At 39.2% G+C, this 26,502-nt stretch overlaps 1 protein-coding gene across 1 annotated transcript in view; it reads left to right on the forward strand.

The window, feature by feature from the left end:
- The window catches only part of DNAH6 (dynein axonemal heavy chain 6), a 416,108-nt gene that overhangs the window by 230,137 nt on the left and 159,469 nt on the right, over positions 1–26,502 (forward strand). The window contains exons 41-46 of the mRNA XM_073597481.1: positions 1,716–1,847; positions 8,866–9,037; positions 12,936–13,082; positions 14,571–14,644; positions 17,964–18,118; positions 23,237–23,468. Coding sequence (XP_073453582.1) covers positions 1,716–1,847; positions 8,866–9,037; positions 12,936–13,082; positions 14,571–14,644; positions 17,964–18,118; positions 23,237–23,468 — 912 coding nt within the window. The remainder of the gene's footprint in view (positions 1–1,715; positions 1,848–8,865; positions 9,038–12,935; positions 13,083–14,570; positions 14,645–17,963; positions 18,119–23,236; positions 23,469–26,502) is intronic.

Below are 26,502 nucleotides of genomic sequence, written 5' to 3' on the forward strand. Positions count from 1 at the left end.
ATGTGTGTTTTTTTGTGTGTGTTGAATGTCATGCTATATTTTTTGTCCTTAAAAAAACATATATATAGGAGAAGATTTACTAAAATTGGAGCACTCATAATCTGGTGCTGCTGTGCATAGTAGCCAATCAGTTTCTAAGTTCCGCTTGTTCAATTAAGCTTTGACAATACATGCTGGAAACTGATTGATTTCTATGTAGAGCTGCAACAGATTTTGCATGCTGCATGTTTAGTAATTTAACCTCAGAATATATATAAGACATTTCCACACCACGGCTTTATTTTAACAAACAATTAGGTTAACCAAATAAACAAAACAAAAAAAACAAAACAGATTTTAAGATAATCAGTCACAAACTGTCTATTTTACATCTTTTCTCAGTAGCAAAAAACTTCACAGGGTTGGGTACTTTAGACCAATGGTTTAGAACAAAATGTAAGTTTTTATTTGACATTTTTTATAAATAGACACCTAAGTGCTATATATGAGTACAAAAGCTTGGTTTAGGGCAGTGGTCTCCAAACTGTGGGCCTGGGGCTGAATGCAGCCCTTTGCTTGCTTTTATCTGACCTCTGGGGCACTATTTCATTCAATGAAAATCAGTGAAGGGGCACAGTTCCTCCACATGACACCAACAATGGGGCCCAATGACACCAATGGTGGGGCACAATTCCTACGAATAAAGCAATGGGGCACAATTCCTCCCAATGACACAAATGATGGGGCACAATTCCTCCCACTAACACCAAAGATGGGCATTGCTTACTTCAACTGATGCATTGTCTACTACTGATGGCCACAGTATGTCCCCCTAAAGTCTGAAGGACAGAAAACTGGCCCTTTGTTTAGAAAGTTTGGAGACCCCTGGTTTAGGAGTTAGTCTATGGCATACCTACCATGCTGACCATTTTGTTTAAATATGAGTCATTGACTTCAAACACTAATGCAGCATGGTTTTGACTTTACTTTCTGATCTGTATGTTTGCTACATGTCAGTGACACCAAAAGGCATGCCAGCCAGTCAACTAGAATTATCACAAGAAGGTTAGTAATGACAGCCCTGTATTTCTTTAATGACAGGCTAACTTTAAAGTTTAACTTTGGACTACCTAAACAATGAAATGTGGGTGCCCCTCACCTTGTACAGTGTATTAGTCTTGGGAAGCTCTAATAGAAAAGAAGTACTTTTTCTTTTGTCCAACGGCAGCCAATGTGGTCTTCTTCCCTCCTCTCCTGGATGTTGGCAGGTCCTCAGCGTCATCATGTACAATGCGGGACCAGTGGCAACTGCTTATACTGCATTGTATGAGAGGATGTTGGCAAGAGGGGAGAAAATGTGACTAGAGAAGAGGTGCAGCTCTTCTAATTATCTATATTACAGTCCCCCTAGACTTAACAAGCATTATATCCTCAAAATATGGGGGCACCCACATTTCATTTTTTTGGGCTAGTCCAGAATTATTTGACTAGCTGTTAATAACGTATGCTCTTATTTTCTGTGTATATTTGTTTTTTAGCATATTTCTGTGTATCTTTACCTTTTCTGGTGAATAGATTTCACATGATATAATAACATCACTCAGACTTTTGCTAAAGAGGTCATTTCAGGGCCTCTTCTATTATGGGTATTATTACAGGGAATTGGCTGAATGCTCTTGCATCTCACAGTTAAATTTGACACAGATTGTGCATGATGTTATCATCTTTTCCCGTAGGACGTGACTATTGCAGCTGCTTGTGCTCCTCCAGGTGGAGGTCGCAATCCAGTAACTCCTCGCTTTTTAAGACACTTCAGCATGTTATGCCTGCCAACACCCTCGGAGCACAGCCTTAAACAGATTTTTCAGGTCAGTGCCTTCTTCAGCAAACCCAGGAAAATTAAATCAGTCTTTACTCCACAATCCTTCAATAAGGTTTTTTTTCTTTTAGAACAAAGAATTAATCTGCATTTTAACAGTGCAGGTAGCATTGGTAAAATGATTAATGATAGGTTTTTACTGAAAGACACATTTTGGAAGAACAACAGTGTATTTTTCATCAGCACAAAGTTTGAATTTCCATCTGCATAATTATTTCAACATTTGCCTAATGTCATTGTTTATGTGACTTTGAAGTCTCTACAAGATTTTATTCCAAGTTTTTGTTGTACTAAATACAGAGATGTGTAGATCACAGAGTAAGTTCTCAGCATTTCAGTGCAAATATTCTAGGGTTAAACATAAACTAAATGATGTCCTTATTGTCAAAAAATAATCCATATACATCCACTACTTGATGGCCATGTAATCTATTTTTCATATAATTGTGTTTTTCTCCCTCCTTGCATTTTACAAATCCCATGGTCCCTAGTTCACCTCTGGAGTGAACAAGAGAGAGTGGCTATGCTCTTAAATGCAGGGGGACCATGGACAATGAATGAAGCCACCATCTATCTAGAAGTCGGATTACAGCAACAATTTTTTTTTTTAAACAAGAAATTTAGTGTAATTTTAATCTAGTACAGGAGTCTTTAAGAAAGGGGGCAGGGCCCCAGAAACGCGTAGTGATCCTCCCCTTCGATCTCACGCTTACGGGTCTGAAGCAAGGTGCATGAGTGGCAGCTGGGACATCGCTTGTTTCGATTCAACTGGCAGGCTTATTTCCTTTGGAGCAGTGCACACGATTTGTGACCCAGTATCTCCCCTTCTATCCTCACGCTGCACTTCAGGTTTCCTAGATTGTATAATACATTTCACACTCTGATCCTGCACCCCTGGTTTATTTTTCTTACATGTCCAAAGATTAATTCATGTTGGAAACTTGCCACAACCATGATTATTTTCAGCATCATCTAAACATAGGCATATGGAAAAATGCAGCGCATGTACAAATGAGTATAGGTCTTTAAAATGGTGAAACAGTCAAGAAATAACTAATTGACCACAGGTGCCTTGAAACACAAACGTCCATAGATGGATGTAAATGTCCAACCGCACAGGAAGTATAAGTACTCCAAGGGGTGGTGATGGTCTGATGGTTGTCAGAAAACACCTGGCATCATACAGCGACTTCCCAACCGAGAAACCGGGTCCCAATGGGTCATTCAGAGAAAGTGCAAAAAAGCCTCTTACCAGATCCTGTGGATTCCCATGTCAGCGACAGGGAATCGCATGCGCAGTTTGTCACAAATGACGTGGAATGGGAGCTCAGGAATCGCCAATCTCTTGGATTGTGGTCTGTATGGATCTTGGCCGGCAACCGGATGGGTCCTCACAACGAACCGTCCTCACACCGAACCATCCCAGCGTGCATCAGAAGTTTCACAAACGGTCCCCCGAAAGGAGCAGTTGGAGGGACTGGATCTCATGCGGTAAATGTGGAAACAAAAAGAATGTGCCTCCACATGGTGCAGATAAAAAAGGGTGTTTTTATTGACAAAAACGACCATACACAAATAAAAGCGTGATCACGGTGGATAAAAACAAATGGGCAACAAAGAGAGTGGTGTATGTACCCGACGCGTTTCGACCTAGGGGTCTTCAACAGGGGCATATGCCTAGGGGTCTTCAACAGGGGCATATGCCCCTGTTGTAGACCCCTAGGTCGAAACGCGTCGGGTACATACACCACTCTCTTTGTTGCCCATTTGTTTTTATCCACCGTGATCACGCTTTTATTTGTGTATGGTCGTTTTTGTCAATAAAAACACCCTTTTTTATCTGCACCATGTGGAGGCACATTCTTTTTGTTTCCACATTTACCGCATGAGATGTCCTATTCTATCCTAGATTCCCCCAGAGGTTCTCCCCCCAGTGTATAGATTGCATTCATATTTTTGCCACCCAAATGCATTATTTTACATTCTTCTACAATGAACCTCATTTGCCATGTAGTTGCCCACCCCATTAATTTGTTCAGAACTTTTTGCAAGGTTTCTCCATCCTGCGGAGAAGTTATTGCCCTGCTTAGTTTAGTATTGTCCGCAAATACAGAGATTGAACTGTTTACCCCATCCTCCAGGTCGTTTATGAACAAATTAAACAGGATTGGTCCAAAGCATAGAACCCTGGAGGACTCCACTTCCCACCCCTGACCATTCTGAGTACTCCCCATTTATCACCACCCTCTAAACTCACCCTTGTATCCAGTTTTCAATCTCATGACTTAGAAAATAGAAAGGCAACTTGGGGAACACGAGCATGGTGGACTAGTATTTTACTATGTGTGAGTCTTGCTGTATCAGGTTCGATTATGTACTATTCGCTGACTGTCTAAATAAAAACTACCCGTTTTTGTTATACTATATGCACTTTATGACTATTTCTGGTACTTTAAATGTCCCTTACTCCCTTTCTCATATTAAATTATCTCAGGCCCATATACGTGTTTTTTGACCTATAGTAAATGAACCCCTCTGTGTAAACAATTAGCTTCCAGTAAATAAGACAGCCAAACCTTTAGCATAATTAGTCTCAACTAGGCTAGTTTTCAGGAAACCCCTTTCACCACCAGACTGTATTTCTCATTGCTTCCCTTTACACTTTGAACATGATTGGGCATTCAAAGTGAACACAGGTTCGGCCCACGTTCACATTGGGCCGATTTGGCACACGATTTGACATGTCAAATCGCGTGCCAAATTGGTGGCTATTGCGGCAATGGCGCCGTTCCTGTACTACTTTTGGTGACTCTGGGGGTGATTTGAATAGACATCTGTGCTTGAACCCGCACAGATGTCTGTCAAATCGCCCCCAAAGTCAGACTGCATTGCCGGTGTGAAATTGTGCGAGTTCAGCTGAACTTGCATGATTTCTAACCCGCAGCAGTGGGCTAACTTTCGTTTGCTAGGCTAAGTGAACATTCACAATGGAAAGTGAACATCTGTATTCTTTTAGTAAATCAGCCCCTAGGAGTTAGTTGATAACATTTCACAATGTTTTCTGTGGGAACAAACTAAGATTAATGACTTCTATTTTAGCCTACTGCTGACCACAAGACAGTGAAAATAGGAGTGTCAAGGTCATCTGATTATTCTCTTAGGTGCCTACAGACATAAAAATACAGGATGAAAATATATATCCAGCTCAAGACTAGCCATTTGGTTTCAAGTAGACACTCTATCAATTTTTTTTAGGTTTAGTTTTAGGTTTAGTATTAGTTTTTTCTAAATTTACTAAGCTAGTTTACCAAGCTAAGTAATCCATTATAAAGACCTTCTTTAATTAAACCAAGTACATTGTACATAAAAAAAAAAAAATAACTGCAATTAACAATCTATTCTGGGTTAAAATAACCCCTGTTATAAAGATCTTACATATACATTGTATTTTTTATAATACCCTTAAGTTAATTTGAAAAAAGCTGGTGGAAACTGAGCGGCGGTCATTAGATGAAGCACCAATTGTACAGAATGACTGACTTATCTGTTTAACTCTTTACAGTTGATTAGGAAGAAGACATAATTTGTCAACTGTCTCTTTCTATCCATGTCTACCTGGAACCAGATGGCCAGTCTTGAGTTGTGTACAGTTTATCCTTACACATTGTACTGTTAATAGCCAGACAGATGGAGCAGCGTGCATCCTGTTTCTGGATCTGTAGTTGCAGATGTCATATCTATGTTATCATTTTTAAGGTTGGCAAGGGGGTAAAAAATGAAAGATAATAAATTATGAGACGGAAAAAAACAATTGCTGTACAATTTAAATATATTTCTATAACTCTAGAAGTAACTTTTTAATGCACAAGGCCATTTTTGTGCATTGTGTAGTATAATTGTGTAGCATTTTATGATGCCTCTCAGAGTGTTAGATGTAAAGAGGATAAAATGTGTACTTAAAGTTTAATTTGGGTCAATACTAGTTGTTTAATAATACAATATATCTAACACGAAAGTGCTATTTTTTAGTATAGATATATTCGAACATACAGTACACTATATTGTCAAAAGTATTGGGACACCTGTCTTTACACGCACATGAACTTTAATAGCATCCAAGTCTTAGTCCGTAGAGTTCAATATTGAGTTGGCCCACCCTTTGCAGCTTTAACAGCTTCAGTTCTTTTGGGAAGGCTGTCCACAAGGTTTAAGAGTGTGTCTATGGGAATGTTTAACTATTCTTCCAGAAGTGCATTTGTGAGGTCAGTCACTGATGTTGGGCGAGAGGCCTGGCTTGCAGTCTCCAATCTTATTAATCTCAAAATTGTTCTATTGGGTTGAGGTCAGATCTCTGTGGTGGCCAGTCAAGTTCCTCCACCCCAAACTCGCTTATCCATGTCTTTATGGACCATGCTTTGTGCACTGGTGTGCAGTCATGTTGGAACAGGAAGGGGCCATCCCCAAACTGTTCCCACAAAGTTGGGAGCATGAAATTGTCCAAAATGTCTTTATTCTGACACCTTAAAAGTTCCCTTCACTGGAACTTAGGGGCACCAAGCCCAACCCCTGAAAAACAACCCCACACCATAATCCCCCTGGTCCAAATGATTTGGACCAGTGCACAAAGCAAGGTCCATAAAGATAGGGTTGAGTGAGTTTGGGGTGGAGGAATTTGACTGGCCTGCACAGAGTCCTGACCTCAACCTGGTAGAACATCTCTGGGATGAATTAGAGCGGAGACTGTGAGCCAGGCCTTCTCATTCAATATCAGTACCTGACCTCACAAATGCGCTTCTGGAAGAATGGTCAAACATTCCCATAGACACACTCCTAAAGCTTGTGGACAGCCTTCCCAGAAGGGTTGAAGCTGATATAGCTGCAAAGGGTGGGCCAACACAGTATTGAACCCTACGGACTAAGACTGGGATGCCATTAAAGTTCATGCAAGAAAGAGATCTGGACAGCCGCACTCCGGAATTGACAAATAAAATCTTCTTTATTCAAAACGTTGCATAAAATAGGTACATGACACCACTGGAGCAGTACAACTAAGCCGCTAACGCGTTTCACGCTCTTACGGAGCGCTTACTCATAGTGAGCACCTGGAACTCTCACCTCTTCACAAGTGGAAGACAGAAGATTTGAACCTGAACAGTCTAGAGCGGTGGTAACTATCTCCATTAAAGTTCATGTATGTGTAAAGGCAGGCTTTCCAATACTTTTGACAATAGAGTGTATGTCCTGGGTCCTACTGTATATGTCCACAGTATAGGTCCAAAGTTTCCTGGAGGTTGCCATATTTTTCTGACATAGAAGCAGGCAAAGATCCTACAATGCCACTGCTCCCGGTCTATTGAGCAATGTCCCACTATGGCGCACCTTTGTGTCCCTCTAATAGTACCCCAACTACATGTCCCCCTAGCAGCACCATTGCTCCTAGCTCCTCCAGCAGAGCTGACATTCTCAGACCCACTATAAAAGTGCCCCCACTCTGTGACCCTCTAGCAGTGTCATGATAAGGTATTTTATTAGCAGTGCTGCTGTTATTCCTGGAAATATTCAAATGCTGTGCATTTGTCAAGCTACCAAGGTTGTAGAACATCTCTTTCCTTACTGCACTGCACATGGATACACATTTCAATGTTACAAAAGGCTAAATTATATTTTAATTTCTTTTTCTAAAGTTCCACTTTAAATGGAGCAGCATACTGCTACTTATCTGTTATCTACATAAGGCCAGAAATATTCAGCCTTTTTGATATTGGACACCTGTCATTTGTTTTCCATTCTTTGGCAGCCCCGAAAACGTGACATCCAATATAATTTGTTATAGTCAGCGTCATATCTTCTAATCCAGGTTCCTCAAAAATCACTTGTAGTTCTTGGTTGGCATCGCAAATAAGGCTGGGTTCACACTTGAGTTCGCAGAGGCTCACAGCAGAAGTCCGGTGCTTCTCCATTCACCGTTTCAGGTCCAATTTCAGAGTTGTATACCTCTTCTTTACATTCAAGACAAGTACATTTTACGTTATGAAATTAGTCAACAAATACTATACTGGTAGTCTTTATGTGAGAGTTTCAGTGCCAGGCCGCTTGTCATAATATTTGCAATGGAACCTCACTCTCTTTATGGCAGTTTTCATTTAGGGGGAGGACAAGGTCAGGATTTACATTGAGATAAACTTATTACCAGAGTTTCCAAGAGATATCAACAGCTTGTGTGTGACATCATTTTAGCACCTACTAAGGAAGATTTGTTTTGGATTAAATGATCCTTTTTTCAGGGTTTGCTTTTTTTTTCTTGCATTAATTGACATTCTTATCTGAAATGTATATGAGGAACATCTAGTAGTCATAAATATGTTCACAGCATAAGTTGGAGGAATTTTACATGTTTATGATCTTGTGTTGTGATGTCAAAAGAGTTTCTATTCTTTGAGTTTGTATTTGCTGAAACATGTTATATGCTTGTATGAACTGCTTTGTAACTTGCACCTCCTTTTTGCTTAGGCCTCTTTCACACGGGGCAGATCAGTCATGATCCGCCCCGTGAACATCCGCTTGCTCAGCGGGGATAGCTCCGCCGATCCCCGCTGAGCAGGAAGATGACAGGTGCATCGCTGCACACTGTGCAGCGACGGACCTGTCAGAGCGCCGCTCTCCCCTATGGGGGGATCGGATGATGACGGTCCGTAGTGTCCGTCGTCATCCGATCCGATCCGAAAACGGAGGAAAAAGTAGGTTTTTCCTCCGTTACACTTTTCGGATCGGAGCGGGTCGGATGTCAGCGGACATGTCACCGCTGACATCCGACGCTCCATAGGGATGACTGTATGTCCGTTTTTCATCCGAAAACGGATGGATGAAAAACGGACATACGGATCATCCGTGTGAAAGAGGCCTTTCATATCCTGGTTACTTTTCCTGGGATAAAAATACTTAAAATGTTTTTTGGGTTTTTTTTTGTAATAAAAATAATTACATCTGTGTGTCCTTCCTTTATGTAGGCAATCCTTAATGGCTTTTTGACAGATTTTCCTGTGGCAGTTAAGCAGAGTGCAAGCAATATAGTGGATGCTGCAGTGGAAATCTACCATCAAATGAGCATTGATCTTCTTCCAACTCCTGCAAAATCCCATTATGTATTTAATTTACGTGACTTGTCGAAGTGTGTTCAAGGTACAATGTTTTCCACAACAAAGTGTACCTTTAAATTTATACTGTCAAGATATAATATAACTGAGCTACATTTTCAGTGTTTAACCAAAAATTTATATTTAAGTGTGATTGATCACAGTTCTTCCATTCTGTGTGGTGTATTTATCAATAATTTGACATACAATTCACCCATTTTTTACCAAATCTTAAATTTCCTCGTTCATTCTATTCATCAAATTGGCTTTTGCCTATTTTCAAACAAAATTCACCCAACATTTGTTCTATAATGGTAAAGTTCTTCTCTGTGCTATTCATTTATCACCTAATAAAGGGAGAATTTTCTGAAATTTGCCCAACGTTTACTCATCTTTCATCTTGCACAGTATTCAAACTATTCCTTGGTTAAATGTGTATTTATTTGTTTTGGTGTGTTGTGTAGATTTTTGAACAGTGTAGATAGGGAAATCTCTGTGAATGTTTTTCGTATCTAGCAGCCTCTGCGCCAGCAGCTTCTGATCATCCAGAGATTGCCTGCATCTGATCGGATGCATGCACATTTTGCGTGAAATTTTTCCGAATGGTTTCTTTGACATAAGTTGCTTTGTGGTGTGGAGGGATGCCGACAGGACCACCCACATCTCAAATTTCTGCCGATTCAGCACAAACAATATATGACCCCCCTTTACACTCTTTTACTACCCTATTCCACTTTCTTCTTTTGGATCCAAACTTTCTTAACAACCCACTCACTTAGAATTGGCTTACCCCTGAATCAACACCTTGAACATCTTGTTTCATCCTGGTCTGAAACCTGCCCTTCTTATTCCACTAAAAAAACACTCACTAAAAAATGTCAGTGATCTTCTAACAGCAAAATTCATGCCCTTTTTTTCTGACCCCACTGTTCACTTAATTGCTATTCCAGACTCTTTTCTCTTTAAATAATAAGACTTCTGCTATTTTGGTTTTCCTCTTACCTTTCTGAATGAACATATAGGGGGTTGATTTACTAAAACTGGATAGTGCAAAATCTGGTGCAGTTGTGCACAGTAGCCAATCAGCTTCTAACTTCAGCTTGTTCAACTAAGCTTTGACAAAAAAAAACTGGAAGCTGATTGGTTTCTATGCAGAGCTGCACCGGATTTTGCACTATCCAGTTTTAGTAAATCAACCCCCTATATGTTCATTCAGAAAGGTAAGAGGAAAACCAAAATAGCAGAAGTCTTATTATTTAAAGAGAAAAGAGTCTGGAATAGCAATTAAGTGAACAGTGGGGTCAGAAAAAAAGGGCATGAATTTTGCTGTTAGAAGATCACTGACATTTTTTAGTGAGTGTTTTTTTAGTGGAATAAGAAGGGCAGGTTTCAGACCAGGATGAAACAAGATGTTCAAGGTGTTGATTCAGGGGTAAGCCAATTTTTGTAAATCAACCCCATAGTCTCTTATTGCAAGACTTTATTACTGACTATTCTCCCCTTTCCACCCTCCATCTGTTGGTGTACCACAAGACCTTGTTCTTGAACCATTCCTTTTCTTCATTATATCTCATACCTTACAATCCTATTTTTCCATATAACTGCCTTACGGCTGTTTATCTTTTATTATCTCTTGCTTCTTATATTTCTTCCTTTACTAATTGGTGGATAATAGAGTAAATTGAGAATCTCTAGTTATCATTGATTTATTTCAAGCATTAAATCAGTCATGCATGGTACATGACTTGGTACATGGTACATGACTGTTTTTTTTTTTTTTTTTGATCAGAAAGCATCAAATTGAAAAAAAAAAAGCGTTTCCCCATCTGAACAAGTGAGGTAGATGGAGGAATCCTCCCCACTGTGCAATTGTATTCTGACAGTTGGGGCTCCTCCGCTGTTAGAATACACTGATCAGCGCTGCAGCTGCTAATTGCATTTTCCACAGTCCCATTTAACAAAAGTTGATTGTTAAATTGACTTTTGTCAAGCTGGAACGGCCATAGATACATTGAAATTCTGCCAGTCCCTGATGAATTTGGATCCATCTATGTACAGCTTAAGAAACAGGAATTCATTGTGAGGTTTCTAAAGTTTAGCAGATTTTCCAGCAGTAGTCTAAGACATGCATAAAGGAACCAAAGGAAGCCATAGTGAACAAAATGGCTGTTATTTGTTTGTATTATTTTCTCTTTTAATGCTATTCACATATTCCTGCTACAGGCATGTTATTATGACTTCATTATTTCTAGCAGTTATGAATTAATAACATTTCGACTGTCAGAATTATTAAAATTGATTGCTTGCCTTCTCTGTAGCAAATTTAAAATTATTAGTATGCCGTGTGAGTTCTGAAGTTGCAAAGCAGCCTGCTATATATTGAACTTAGCTGTGAACAGCTGCTTGCTATAAATGAGGTATGCATGTGCTATATCAGAATCACAGCTGTACTAACTATAGAACTAGGACATGGCTAAGTATACCCCATTAAAAGTTCAAAATATACAGTATTACTGAACCAGTGTGACGATTATTTTGCAGTTTTTTTCTTTTTGCTGTTCCGTTAAAGTGGTTGTAAACCCTTACATATACCCAGGTGATACACGGAGATTAAACAAATCCTCCTACGTAAGTTGTAACTGTTTATCTGCAGCCCTCTCTCCTCGACATCTGTTCAAAGTATTGAACAAGAATTTATACAGTTTGTCTGTGATTACGTAAAACAGAAGGTGGAGAGTTGGAATTACACACTGCAGAGCTCAATGAGGAGAGCCCCTAGATCTGATTGAAAGAATGGGACACACCCCCTTCACACAGCACACAGAATAGAGCTGAGGCTGTCAATCACAGGCCATTGGCTGGAGATCCCTCCACTGTCACTTTTTTTCTCTTGGTGTCAGGAAAACTTGTCAGAAGTGATTCATGCTGATAGCAGAGGAACGAAGCAGCAGACAGAAATTATACTTAGTGCTCTTAATTGAGACAAGCAAGTGCTATAAAGTGATATGCTTTGTTTATATTTCATGTCTGAGGTTTACAACCACTTTAAGTATGATTTTGTTGATGTGCTTCATATTGACATGGATCATTTTTAATGTACTCACACTATAGTAAAAATTGATTTGTGACCTGTTGTTATGGATTACTATGCATTTTACCTTTGTACTATACAATTATTTAAAGCAACTTTCTTAATATAGCTCAATCAATATGGCCTCAATCACCAAAGGATGACATGTTATATTTGGTGAATATAAAGTAACAGGAAGCTATTGAAGGCTGGAGACATGCTTCAGCAGACAGTCATAGGCTGAAGTCACATTGCATGAGACTGCTAGAGATCACTGCTGTTTCAGCCCCCTTACAAATCACTGTTTCCACATTTGTGTTTCATACAGCCCCCCTAAAAATTACTAGTGTCACCTGTCGATATTTCGCAAGCAAGATCCATTATAAAAGGAGATTATAAAATTAGAGGTAAAAAAATAAAATAAAAAGAGGAAAGGGATGGGCAAGGCTGGAGGTATCTCCTCTGTCAGATATTGAATTCAGACAGCCGCAGCACCTGGCTGCCTCAGGTTGCCTGAATGCCTGAAGAGTGACTTCATCTGAATGGATGCAGTTAATGTTCAGTAGACAATTTTCCACCAGGCTCATTTGATTTTATAATTGACTTCTGTCAAGCCAACTGGTGCCGACAGGGCTACATATGGCTCAGATTTTTGGTGATTCAGCAGGCCAAAGTACATTTTTCAATCACTGCCCTGAAGAAGAACCCCCTATAGGGGCTTCACAACAAGTGCCAAAGGACCGCATGCCAAGCCAGAGGTTGGGCACCAGGGATCTGAAGCTTCTATGTTTGAGATAATTTTTAGTATTTTATTTTTGCATTTCCGTTGTACATATACTGTAGTTACAGTTAAACTGAAACATTTTTTTTGCAGGTATTCTCCAATGCGACCCAGGAACTGTACGAGATCAGATGCAGATATTCAGACTGTTTTGCCATGAGTGCCAAAGAGTCTTTCATGATCGTCTAATCAACAGTGAAGATAAGCAATATTTCCATACAATGATGTCTGAGATGGCCAGTGAGTTTTGTGTTTACTAGTTACCATTGTGTGATAGTAAATCTAAAATGTGCAGATAGGTGATTTAGAAGCTGGGCAATTACAGTGTCCTGGGTGCTGAACAGCATTTGAACCGTTAAAGTGTATCTAAAGGGCCGTGCACACAGGCCAAATATCAGAACACAATAGCTCAGTGGGGGAGATCGCTGTACTAACATCGGATTGTTAGTACAACGGCTCCTCCTAAGCTCTTCAGTTTTTATTTTGTTCAGCCCGCTATACGAAAACAGTGTGTACCAGGCTTAAGCCTAAGGACACAAATGTAACAACATGCAGATTACAAGTCCTTAGATATGGTGGATGCATTGGTTTTTTTTTAGACGTTTTTTTCTTTATTTTTACCTAGTGATCCTGCCTCTAAGACACTTGTTCTCACCTGTCCTAGGGTGACAGGGCTCACTCACTGTACTGTATCAATGCAGAAGAGGCATTATCTCTGTAGGCTCTGTAGACCACACAGAGACCTGGGAAAATGCTAACTGATAACAGTGAATATAGGCAGAGTGCACGGAAATTTATCAGAACACATTTGCACTTTAAAACAGATATAACAAAATGTGGACAGAAGCAGTTTTCTTAACATATTATGTATTCCTTTGATAGAGTCTTGTTTATTATAAAAGGCTCAAATGGCTAAACTATAACCATGACACCCAGAGAGAGTTGAATATACAGTAACAGTCATGTGGCTGAAAGTAATGATCATTATAGCAAATAACACATGTATAATAACTTAGTGAACTGATGCCTTTTCAGCTCTCCTTTTTCATATCTGAATTCTAAAATACAGTTGATTAGGAATTTATTTGGTTGCTGTAGCAGTGGTTCTCAACCACCAGGCTGTGCCACCCAACCTCCTATAGTGGTCTGCAGTGCCCCTCAACCTCGTATAGTGCCCTTAGGTCATCTGAGAGCCCTCAGCCTCCACAGTGCCCCCTAGCTTGCTGCAGAACCTCCAGTTCTCAATAGTGTCCACAAGTGCACCTAAGCCTTGCAGTGCCCTCCAGTCTCCCACATTGAACCTGCAAAGCCCCCAGCCTTCTGGAGTGACCCCCAGCCTCCTACAGAGATCCCAGCCACCACGATTGCCACCAGCTCCCTCCAGAAATGTCATCCCCCTACAAAGCCTCTAAGTCTACTAACTCCCTCTAGAAACCCAACCCCACCACTGTGACCCCAGCCCCATCCAGGGCTATCCAGCATTCCAAAGCATATTTTATATTCCCAAACTATTATTGTTTGAATATAAACTTTTTTTTGGTAATGTTGGGGCAAAGAAGGGTTTTGAAAGAATTTAGCAGCCCTTGGTTTCAATAAGCTTGAGAACCACTGCTGTAGAATACACAGACAGTTCTTTGGTTGGTTACTTTGACTAAGATATAAAGTTATGCAAAAACAATGTTGACTAATAGATCTACCTATTATTGCTTTGTCATTTACTTTTTCCAGGTAAACACTTTGGAGTTCAGATTGAGCCAGAATACTTTGTTACAAAACCCATCATTTTTGGTGATTTTATTAAGGTAAATATAAAGAGCAATCACTTTTTTAAACATTTCCCAGCCAAACAAAATGTACTCCAGTCACAGAAAAACATCTATCTCGGCACAGTGCATATGTTTACAGAGAGGCCCTACAGTGACAGAATGACAGGCTTTTAGGTCATGTGATTTTCATACCATGACACAAATGTCATCTATGGCAAGCTATTAATCACATATGTCTAGCGGGACCGAATCACCCAGAAACGTATGTCAAATATAACAGCAATTTTTTTTCTTCTTATGCTCAAAGAGTGAAACTATGTTAAACTGAGCGCATCAAGTTTAAAAATGCAAGATCAAGGTATCTTACGAAAATGTTGCCCTTTTTTGGGCAATGTGCAGTAAAACATGAATGTGTACCTATTTTCTAGAAATGCAATAAATATAAAATAGTCTAAATGGGATGAAAATCGGATGTTAGTTAACTAAAATAAGATTACCTTCTAAATGTAGGCAGTTTGGGACTCATTTGTCAAAATGTTGAACTGAAGTTGTAACCAACAGCTATAATCTTAATATAAATTGGGTCCTTAGGGGCACATGTATAAAGTGGCATTTTTTACCCTTTGTCAATAAAAAATGACAATCTTATACTTATCAGTTTTTGTGGCTACAAGTTTGCCTATAGACTAGTTACTAGTTCATCCCCTGAGTGTTTTAGCAGAGCAAAGTTACTAGATGTTCTTTAGTCATGCAATACTTCATCCTTGTGATGCTTATACAGTAAATGCCCTCTCCTACAATGGCTTGTATGTGATACATTGGGTATTCATGTAGGCTGTAAATTGATAAAGGAAAACTTATGTTTAAATACGCATAGACATTGCTAAACATTATGACACATATCTGTGTGTATTGCCTTAAAAAAATCAGTTTTCCTGGACTTTGATTATCAGAAAATTAGACTAATATGGAGCAATCGGATGTTAACTGTGTTGCTATTGTGGTCTGGTGGTCAGACTAGTTCTTCCAGTGAACCAGCTCATTACTGCATGCAGAGCATACAGCAGCCCCCTCATACCCACCTGCTCTTCCATCCAAAGCATGGGTCCCCATCTATTCCGTTTGGACAATGGGTGAGGAGCAGAGCCGTCTTTAATATTGATTGGAACCTGGGCAAACATTTTCTTGGGCCCTCCCAAATCCACTTATCAACTATTTGAGGCAGTGCGGGCTCAAGGGGCAGCTTCTTTGGGCCCCACAACAATGACTGGGCCTGGGGCAGCTGCCCTTTTGGCCTGTGTTAAAAACAGCCCTGGTGAGGAAGTGAGCATGACTCATACTGATGATATGGTGCAAGATCCTAACAGTGCAAAATGGCACCCTGCTACAAATACCCATATGTGGACTTTACTAAGTCAAAATAATGATCTCAGAATCCCAATTAACCCCCCTGGCGGTATTCCCGAGTCTGGCTCGGGGTGGATTTTACATACCAAAAGCGGTATCCCCGAGCCAGACTCGGGCTTGCATCGCAGGATCCAGGAAGAGCTTACTTACCTTGTCCCCTGGATCCTGCGATGTCTCCCCGCTGTGATCGGCGAGCAGCTGTGTCTCGCTCGATTCACAGTGCCGAGCTCCGTTCCCTGCGAGCGTTGCGACGCACGGGGACGGAGTTCGGCGGTAAATTCAAAAGTGAAACACACAGTATAGATACAGCATACTGTAATCTTACAGATTACAGTACTGTATCAAATACCTACACATCCCCTTTGTCCCTAGTGGTCTGCCCAGTGTCCTGCATGCAGTTTTATATATATAAAACTGTTCTTTCTGCCAGGAAACTGGAGATTGTCCATAGCAACCAAAACTGTCTCTTTACATCAAAAGTGGTTTTAGACCAGCTAGAAAAAAGTGATAAATTATAATCACTTGCAGAATTGAGCGATAGTGATTTGTGGGGAGATCCGTCATCAAACACTAAAAGTAATAAAAGCTAAAATTCTGCAACTGAGCAAATTTCAGTGTTTTTGATTTGATTACATTATTATATAATTTTTATTATTATTATAATATTATGTGTTTTAATTATTTATAGTTATTTATTATATTATAATTTTTTATTTCGTTTTTCAAACTTTATCATACCCGGGATGTCTACTAGACTCTTGTTTGGACAGATTTAAGTGAACTATTCCTAAGAATTACAGGCCTACAATATAAAACGCCAAATTTCTGTGCAAAATAATTGTACCGCTTTCAGCACCTAAAATCTGAAATAATCATACCGCCAGGGAGGTTAAGGGCATCAGTGGTGCTGTGACATACCACAACAATAAGGCTGTGTGCTGCATTTTAATGTAAATCCAATTCACTGAGAATAGATGGGGGAACTCAATTCCTCGGTAGGGCCAGCAGATGCTGGAACTGTGCCCTGGAATACAGTTCAGGATATTAAAGGATACTGGTAAAGGGAACAAAAGATCCTTTTACTAGTTCATTTGCGGTGGATATTAACATTTTCAAAGCAGATTGCAGATCTGGAATCACTAGAACTCACTATCTGTAAATCAAGCTAGAAATTTTTACTTTGGATTTTTTAAAATCTGTCAAAATGCTGCATCACGTGTCTTCTTTTATGGTAAAACACGTTCTGTATAAGTGTTTAGAACACTATTACTAAAGTGTTACTAATCCCAGGACCCTACATTCACTATATCTGGTCTCCCATAGTACAAAGAACATGGAAATGCAATTATTTTAGTAAATACAAACTGCTAAATACCTTATCTTATCAGCAGTGTATATCCGTTTTGTGACTTCTATCAGTTTCATTCCGAGCACTAGTTAAAGCTTGTAGGAAGAGTTTTCTTTCTCCTCTGCCTGTCCTTTGAGGCTGCATTACCCCTGACCCTCTGTCTGGACAGTGCTGATTGGCCCTGTGCTGATCACATGCACCCTCCCCCCTCTATAGCAATACACACCAAACTGAGCATGTGCAGAGTGCCTCCTAGGGATTTGTTCTATCAGCAGATTGATTGGGGACAGTAAAAGAAGGGGAGAATCGGAGAAGACAGGACCAATCAGCCTTTTTACACAATGCAGAGGATTAACCCTATAGGTTTCACAGTTAGTATAACACGCATGCTGTATATACAAACTGATTTTACTGTTGTGGGTTTAGTAACACTTTAAGAACAAATGTGGCTCACATGTTACATGGCTGAGCATATACATAATGGAAAAGCATGGCATTCTCCTGAACTATTTTTGTCTGATGCTGATGATTCCACTGTTGAAAGCTCTTGAGCTCTTGCACTTCAATCTTAAATTATTGTCATGCAAACTCTGATTTTAGGTTGGGGTTGACAAGGCTGAACGAGTTTATGAAGATCTGACTGACATGGAGAAGATTCGATCAGTTTTGCAGGATTATCTAGATGACTACAACATGACCAATGCTAAAGATGTCAAACTGGTGTTTTTCCAGGATGCAGTAGAGCATGTGTCCAGGTACAGCCCAAAAAATAAAAGATGGTGTTTTGTTCCCTTCACATGCATCCTCCACTTCTGCCATCCTTATCTAGCATTTTTGTTTTAATCTTACTTTCAATAGCAATGGGCAAATTGGTTTGTCCGAATCAGTTTTCCTAGTTTATCACCAGGTGAACAAGTCCACTTTCTGAAAATGGCAAAGCGACCCTTTGGACCTCTTACAATCTCATGTGGAATTATCATGTACTGAAAGCCTGCAATTCATCTTCTTACCTACAAGGCTGACTTCTAGGTAGCAGTGGGATCGGAATCCACTGTGAATTCCCCTTTTATTTACTTACAGTATCTGATAAAAGTGAGTACACCCCTCACATTTTTGTGAATATTTTGTTATATCTTTTCATGTGACAACACTGAAGAAATGACACTTTGCCACAATGTAGTAGTGAGTAGTGAGTGTACAGCTTGTATAACAGTGTAAATTTACCTTCCCCTCAAAATAACTAAAATATATAAATATATATAATATATAATAATTATATATATATATATATATATATATATATATATATATAAAATAATTATAAATAAATAATGTTTAAACCGCTGGCAATAAAAGAGAGATCCCCCCTGAGTGAAAATGTCCAAATTGGGCCCAGTTAGCCATTTTCCCTCCCCGGTGTCATGTGACTCGTTAGTGTTACAAGGTCTCAGGTGTAAATGGGGAGCAAGTGTGTTAAATTTGGTGTTATCGCTCTCACTCTCTCATACTGGTCACAAGTTCAACATGGCAACTCATGGCAAAGAACTCTCTGATCGGATGGCCTAGGCTATAAAAAGATTGCCAAGACCCTGAAACTGAGCTGCAGCACAGTGGCCAAGACCATACAGCGGTTTAAAAGGACAGGTTCCACTCAGAACAGGCCTCTCCATGGTCGACCAAAGAAGTTGAGTGCACGTGCTCAGCATCATATCCAGAGGTTGTCTTTGGGAAATAGTCATATGAGTGCTGCCAGCATTGCTACAGAGGTTGAAGGAGTGGGGGGGTCAGCATTGCTGTCGTCCCAGAAGGAAGCCTCTTCTAAAGATGATGCACAAGAAAGCCCACAAACATTTTATTGAAGACAAGCAGACTAAGGGCATGGATTACTGGAACCATGTCCTGTGGTCTGATGAGACCAAGATAAACTTATTTGGTTCAGATGGCGTCAAGCGTGTGTGGCAGCAACCAGGTGAGGAGTACAAAGACAAGTGTGTCTTGCCTATAGTCAAGCATGGTGGTGGGAGTGTCATGGTCTGGGGCTGCATGAGTGCTGCTAGCACTGGGGAGCTACAGTTCATTGAGGGAACTATGAATGCCAACATATACTGTGACATAGAAAAATAGCAAATAACACAATCCTGAACAACAGTTCACATCAAATGCTAAAGCAGCGCTCTTGTCAGTCCATTACAACTTGTCCAGCATTCGTATGATTAATTCTATAAGATATAGTAGGATGATAATGGTAAATACAGTTCAGAGTATAGAAGGTGGTCCTAGTAGAAATTCCTTTAGTTGTGCACCAATCTACCAGGCATACACCACGTGTATTACTCTCCCCGAAGGGGTTACACTCACCAGATAACTGAAAATCATACGCCTTATAAACATTCAGTGAAATATCATCCACAGTAGGATTGGTTAGGGTTGCAGGTCACTCCATAGGCATAAAATCATTAAAGAAAAAATTCCACATAGCGTGATCCTGTATATTAATTTTATTCACACCCCGACCTCCTACAGATTACACTTTTTTTTTTAAAGATATTTTTATTGATTTTTTCAAACCAGTTTTACAAAACAAGCACAACAAACAACCACTTAATATGCTCGGTCAGTCATTGGTAAACAGCAACAATATGTAGCTCATATAAACAAAGATAGACATTGGTGCATCTGCTAATATTTGCACACAACTAGTTATATAAGCAATTCGTCCGTATATAACAGTATTAATAATCTGCATAAATTATATGCTATCCTGGCGCGACCTGTAAATGTCCCAACTATATTTATCCTACAAGGTAAGGGTCAGGGGGCTAGCAAGCCACCTACCCCAGATTTTATGGAATGTTTTTGTCCGTTTCCTCAGTTCAAAGGTAAGTCTATACAGTGGTATAACATCATTGATTAATTTTAGCCATAGGGATTTCAAGGGTGTTGATACACCCTTCCATGACAGCAGAATGGTCTTTCTAACATAAAAGTAGAGTATTCGTAGTAATCTTTTTGCCTGTGTTGATAGTTGTAAATCTCCAAAGATCCCCAACAGACCATTTTTTAGGTGGATGATATTGGGGAGGCCTAGAGCAGAGGAAATTAAGGAGCCTACTTCCACACAAAAGTCCTGAACCACCGGGCAGTTCCCGAAGCAGTGCATGAAATCAGCACTCCCTCCACAACCACGAAAGCACTCAGCGGAGGACTTCAGCCCCATTTTGTGTAATCTGGCCGGAGTAAGGTGGGAGTGGTGAAAAAATTTAATCTGTATAACTCTATCTCTAGATGAGATGACCGTGGCTTTATATGTGTCTCTGAATTCAGTCCAGTCCTCCTCAGTAAATGAAATGTCCATGGATGTCCATTTTTCCTGCGCTTTACTAAATCGAGGGTTAACGTCTGTCATTAGGGCCGCATAGTAGGTAGAAATAAGCTTATTAGGGTCTGGTTGTCGTGGTAGTCTCTCTAATGGGGGTAAATTAATGGGATTCTTCAAGGAGCCAAACTGAGCTCGTATAGCATGCCTAAGTTGATAATAGTGGAACAAATAAGAGCGTGGTAGGTCAAAGTCTAATCTCAGTTGTTGAAAAGTTTTAAACCCTTGGGTATCATACAAATGACATAAGTATGTTATTCCCTTGGAGTACCATCGCTTAGTGTCGGGCAATGAGTATAGTTCCTGCAAAGTAGGGTTGAACCACAGGGGATTATTTGGGGATGTGGACCAGGAATGTTTAGAGATTTTTGTAACAGTATATACCGAAAAAGTAAGAGAGAAGTGGCTAGCATAGAGGTGCCTGGTCGATTTGGGACCTTACCTCTATAAACTACAGATTACACTTACAAGCAGTCAAAAAAAATAGGCATAAATGTTAGCATAGTCACCTGTCCGCTGAGCAGAAAGCCATCTGTGTCGATTACACATCCGCAATGTTTTATCTGGTTAGCTCTCGCTGACCGTGACATGCATGTACATACCGAAGCCGAGCATGATCCCCTCCTTTCGGAGACTGGGCCGCAGGGCAGTATTCTAACATGATAACAACCCCAACACAAGACGACCACTGCCTTGCTAAAGAAGCTGAGGGTAAAGGTAATGGACTGGCCAAGCATGTCTCCAGACCTAAACCCTATTGAGTATCTGTGGGGCAGCCTCAAATGGAAGGTGGAGGGGCGCAAGGTCTCTAACATTCACCAGCTCTGTGATGTCGTCATGGAGGAGTGGAGGAGGACTCCAGTGGCAATCTGTGAAGCTTTGGTGAACTCCATGCTCAAGAGGGTTAAGGCAATGCTGGAAAATAATAGTGGCCACACAAAATATTGACACTTTGGGCCCAATTTGGACATTTTCACTTAGGGGTGTACTCACTTTTGTTGTTAGTGGTTTAGACATTAATAGCTGTGTATTAAGTTATTTTGAGGGGACAGAAAATTTACACTGTTATAGAAGCTGTACACGCACTACTTTACATTGTAGCAAAGTGTAATTTCTTCAGAATTGTCACATGAAAAGATATAAAATATTTACAAACATGTGAGGAGTGTACTCATTATTTTGTGAGATACTGTATAAAGGAAGCAGGGGATTATAAAGCAGAATTCATTGTCCCAATGATGGAATGTATCTAACAAAAGAATGAACCCAGGCTGGTTGAATGAACTGGTAAGGAGTTCAGCAGGTCCCTTTATGATTTTACTTTGTTCAAAACAGATTATGAATATGAGCATGTTGGTGTCAATTTAATAGAGCACATTTTGCCACATTTTTCTTATCTTTATTTGTCAATATTAAGAGTCCTATGTTTTAGGATCAATTCCTTGTATTCTTTAGGTGAATTAGAATGTTTCAGAATGTATTTGACATCTAACCACCCAGAAAAGTATCAATCAGTTGGCAGTTACTTAAATGTATGTATGCTCGGCATGGGATAATACTAATTGGGAATAATAATTAGACAGGGTTTTAAACCTGTCTAATCAGTTTGTTCCCAAGTGACTAATTGGCCAAGGGGGTGTCTGCAGTTGTCCTTCCTTATATATATGGCAGGCTGTTGTGCAGGCGCAATCTAAAGTTCTTCCTGAGCCATTACATGCCAGATAGAAGATATAGGTCCCTATGCTGATGGGTTTTTGTTAGTTTCAGGACTGTATCTTTTCCAATACAAATCTAAGGGAATGCGAAGGCAGCTTGAAGGAGGTCAACTGCAGGTCAGAAGAAGGTCAATTGCAGGCCAAATGCCTACCAAAGCAAGCATTAGGAATTAATTAATGTAAAAAACATTTATGCCCCTTACACACGATCGGATTTTCCGACAACAAATGTTGGATGCAAGCTTGTTGGCTGAAAGTCCGACCGTGTGTATGCTCCGTCGAACATTTGCTGTCAGACTTTCCGCCAACAAATGTTTAATAGCAGGTTCTCAAATTTTCCGCCAACAAAACTTTGTTGTCGGAATTTCCGATCATGTGTACACAAGTCCGACGCACAAACGTTCACGCATGCTTGGAATCAAGCAGAAGGAGCCACACTGGCTATTGAACTTCCTTTTTCTCGGCTCGTCGTACGTCACCACGTTCCCACGTTCGTAATTGTCGGCCAACATTTGTGTGACCGTGTGTATGCAAGACAAGTTTGAGCCAACAACCTTCGAACAAAAATCCACGGTTTTGTTGGCGGAAAGTACGATTTGTGTGTGCGTGGCATTAGTCTTTAGAACCACTTTAATCTCTTCATTGTGTATTCTGCCTCTTCTTTATGGACTTCTACAAACTGTGAGTCCTTGAATAACCTGGGTGGGAGCCCTCTAGACTGTTTACTTAATAAAAATGTTCAAACCATTTAGAAAAAGCTTGTTTTTTCTCTTCAAACATAGGATTGCACGCATGATTCGACAGGAAAGAGGGAATGCTCTTCTGGTTGGTGTTGGTGGAACCGGTAAACAGTCTCTGACCAGGCTTGCTGCTCACATGTGTGGATATAAATGCTTTCAGATAGAGCTAAGCCGGGGATACAATTATGACTCTTTCCACGAAGATCTCAGGAAACTTTATAAAATGGCTGGGGTGGAGGACAAGGACATGGTTTTTCTCTTTACCGACACTCAGGTAAAAGAAGTCAAATGTTGTGTACATCCATGACAGTTTTAAAAATACTATAAAGTAGTTGTAAAATCCTGTATTGTGACAACAAAGTAAGAATCGCATTTACTGCAATCTGGTATTCTACTGCATTTATTATTTAAATAATTGTATAAACTGGAATTATTCTGAGCTTCCTTTTTATGCTCTGATATTGAATGCCACAGTTTTAAATATTTTTTATTACTTTCCTGGCCGCTGTATGCATAATGTATATGATATGGCTCTTATTTCAAGCTATCATATACAGTAAATGCTCTACTGTTTTGTGTCAGGAGTTCACTCAGTTGCACTCCCCCAGCACAGTAACCACTCTCTCACTGACAACTCTCGCTCTTATGCCGCGTACACATAAATCCATGGATTTATTTCCGACGGATGTTGGCTCAAGCATACACACGGTCGCACAAATGGTGTCGGAAATTTCAATCGCCAAGAACGCGCTGACGTACAACAGGTACAACGAGCCAAGAAAAATGCGGTTCAATAGCCAGTGCGGCTCTTCTGCTTGATTCCGAGCATGCGCGGAATTTTGTGCATAGGAATTGTGTACACATGATCGCAATTTACAACAGTGGATTTTGTTGTCGGAAAATTTGAGAACCAGCTCTCAAATTTTTGTTGTTGGAAATTTCGACAAAAAACGTCCAATGGAGCCTACACACGGTTGGAATTTCCGACAACAAGCTCCCATCGAACATTTGTTGTCGGAATGTCTGATCGTGTACGCGGCAATAAAGTGGCAATGGGGGGCCAGTAGGATGGACTTCTGAACATGTGATCACTGTGACAAGCAATCACAGCGAAATGGGGTCATGTAAAAATGAATTTAGCAATATCGTAGTGAATATCCAGATGGACCAATTTATAAAGATCAACACCATAATGTGATTTGGACTACACCACTGCTGGAGGGCTGATGTATGAAATTAATACCCCTGCATAAAAGATATTTATTTGTTTTGTTTGTAATTTTATATAATGGGGGCAGACTTGTTAAATTTGCAGGTTCTGTTTCCTATTTAGTAGTGCTCTGTACAGTATATGTGGTATCCCCATGCACATCAGGAGTAGGAGACATTTTTGGGGTTGTTTTTTGGGTAGTGGGTTATGATAATTGCTTAAAAAGTACAGCTAAATTGAAACAATATTTAATTTGAATTCATTTCAATTGTGGGCCAGTAATCCTTGATAATAAAACACAATCTGATGATAACTCATAACATTTACCACTAAACAAAGGCACAATATGTTCTAAAAACTGCATAATCCATCTAGATACATAAACTAGTTCCAAAGATTTGTACAGATTCATGCCAAAGTTAGTTCAGATATTGAAGTACTGTATGTTTCAGCCTTTGCAGCCAAATTTGAGAAACCGCCCATTCATTGTTGTGTGTTCCCGTTCACACAGAATATCCCAAACTATTTTTTAAAATATGTTTTACCATTCTATTTTTTTTTCTCTTTGGGGCAGGTGTATACATAGGCCTTTATAGACAACTTCTAAATGCACTTAGGAGGCAGAATGAGGGTTTTTTTTTAAGTGCATTACCAAAAAAATTACTACTCATGCCTTGTGATCTTTAACTTTTTTGTTAGGGCAGTGTGTAGCTAGTTCAGAACTGATAATGAAGATCTCCCAGCACAGTGCAGACAGGGTTAATTATCAGACATGTGCAATTCGTTTAGTTCCAAATTATTTTTTTTTTTAATTTTGACAAATTCGTTAATTACAAAATTTACAAATTTTTCAATTTCCGAAATTTCGAATTTCGGAATTTCAAATTTCCGAATTTTCAAATTCAGAAATTCGAAAATTTGGAATTTCAGAAATTCAGAATTTTGGAACTGCGGAATTTTGTAAATTTGGGATTCTGGAATTTCAGAAATTCGGAAATTCGAAATTTTGGAAATTGCAAAAAATTAGAAATGTCGGGAATTCAAAATTTCAGGAATTTCGGAAATTCGAAATTTTGGAAATTGCAAAAAATTTAAAAATGTCAGAAATTCTAAATTTCAGGAATTTCGAAATTTCGGAAATTTCAGAAATTCGGAATTTCAGAACTTTGGAATTTCGGAATTTTGGAACTTCAGAATTTCGTAAATTTTGGATTTTCGTAAATTCGGAATTTGGAAATTCGAAATTTCGTAAAATTGCAAAAAATTTGAAGTTTCAGTAATTTTGAAATTTCAGGAATTTCGAAATTTCGTAAATTCGGAATTTCAGAAATTATAAATTCAGAAATTCAGGAATTTGAAATGTTGGAAATTCGGAATTTCAGAATTCAGAAAATTCAAAATTTCGGAAATTCAAAAATTCGAAATTTCGGAAATTTGATATTTCAGAAATTCGAAATTCGGAAATTTGAAATTTCGGAAATTGGGAAATTGGAAAATTCAAATACGTAAATTCAAAATTTCTTACATGCGGACGTTCGGAAATTTGAAATTTCGGAAATGCGAAAATTCGAAATACGGAAATTCAAAATTTCTGAAATTTGAAAATTAAAAAATTTGGAAATGTGAAAATCCGAAAATAAGAATGAAAACCTGAAAATCCAAAAGAATGAAAATCAGGAAGTTCGAAAACCCGAAAATCTGAAATAATAACTAATAATAACTATTAAATTATAGGTATTGGAATTTCCTTTCAAATTTGGCTGTTTGTGAATGTAACGAATACAAATTTATCTGAAGTTACGAATTATCTGAAATAACGAATGCCGCATCTAAACAAATGGAATAGAACAAATTAATAAATAATAATAATAATAAAAAGGTTTTACTATTATTATTGTTATTTTTTATTATTACAAATTACGAATTATCTTAAATAACAAATGCCGTATCTAAATGAATGGAACGTAACGATCTAATAATAATAAATAGCAATAATAATAATAAAACCTTTTTATTATTATTATTCATTATTAATTAGTTCCATTCCATTTGTTTAGATGCGGCATTCGTTATTTCGGATAATTCGTAACTTCAGATA

The sequence above is a fragment of the Aquarana catesbeiana genome, linkage group LG01, assembly GCF_042186555.1.
Source record: "Aquarana catesbeiana isolate 2022-GZ linkage group LG01, ASM4218655v1, whole genome shotgun sequence".
NCBI classification, from domain to species: Eukaryota; Metazoa; Chordata; class Amphibia; order Anura; family Ranidae; genus Aquarana; species Aquarana catesbeiana.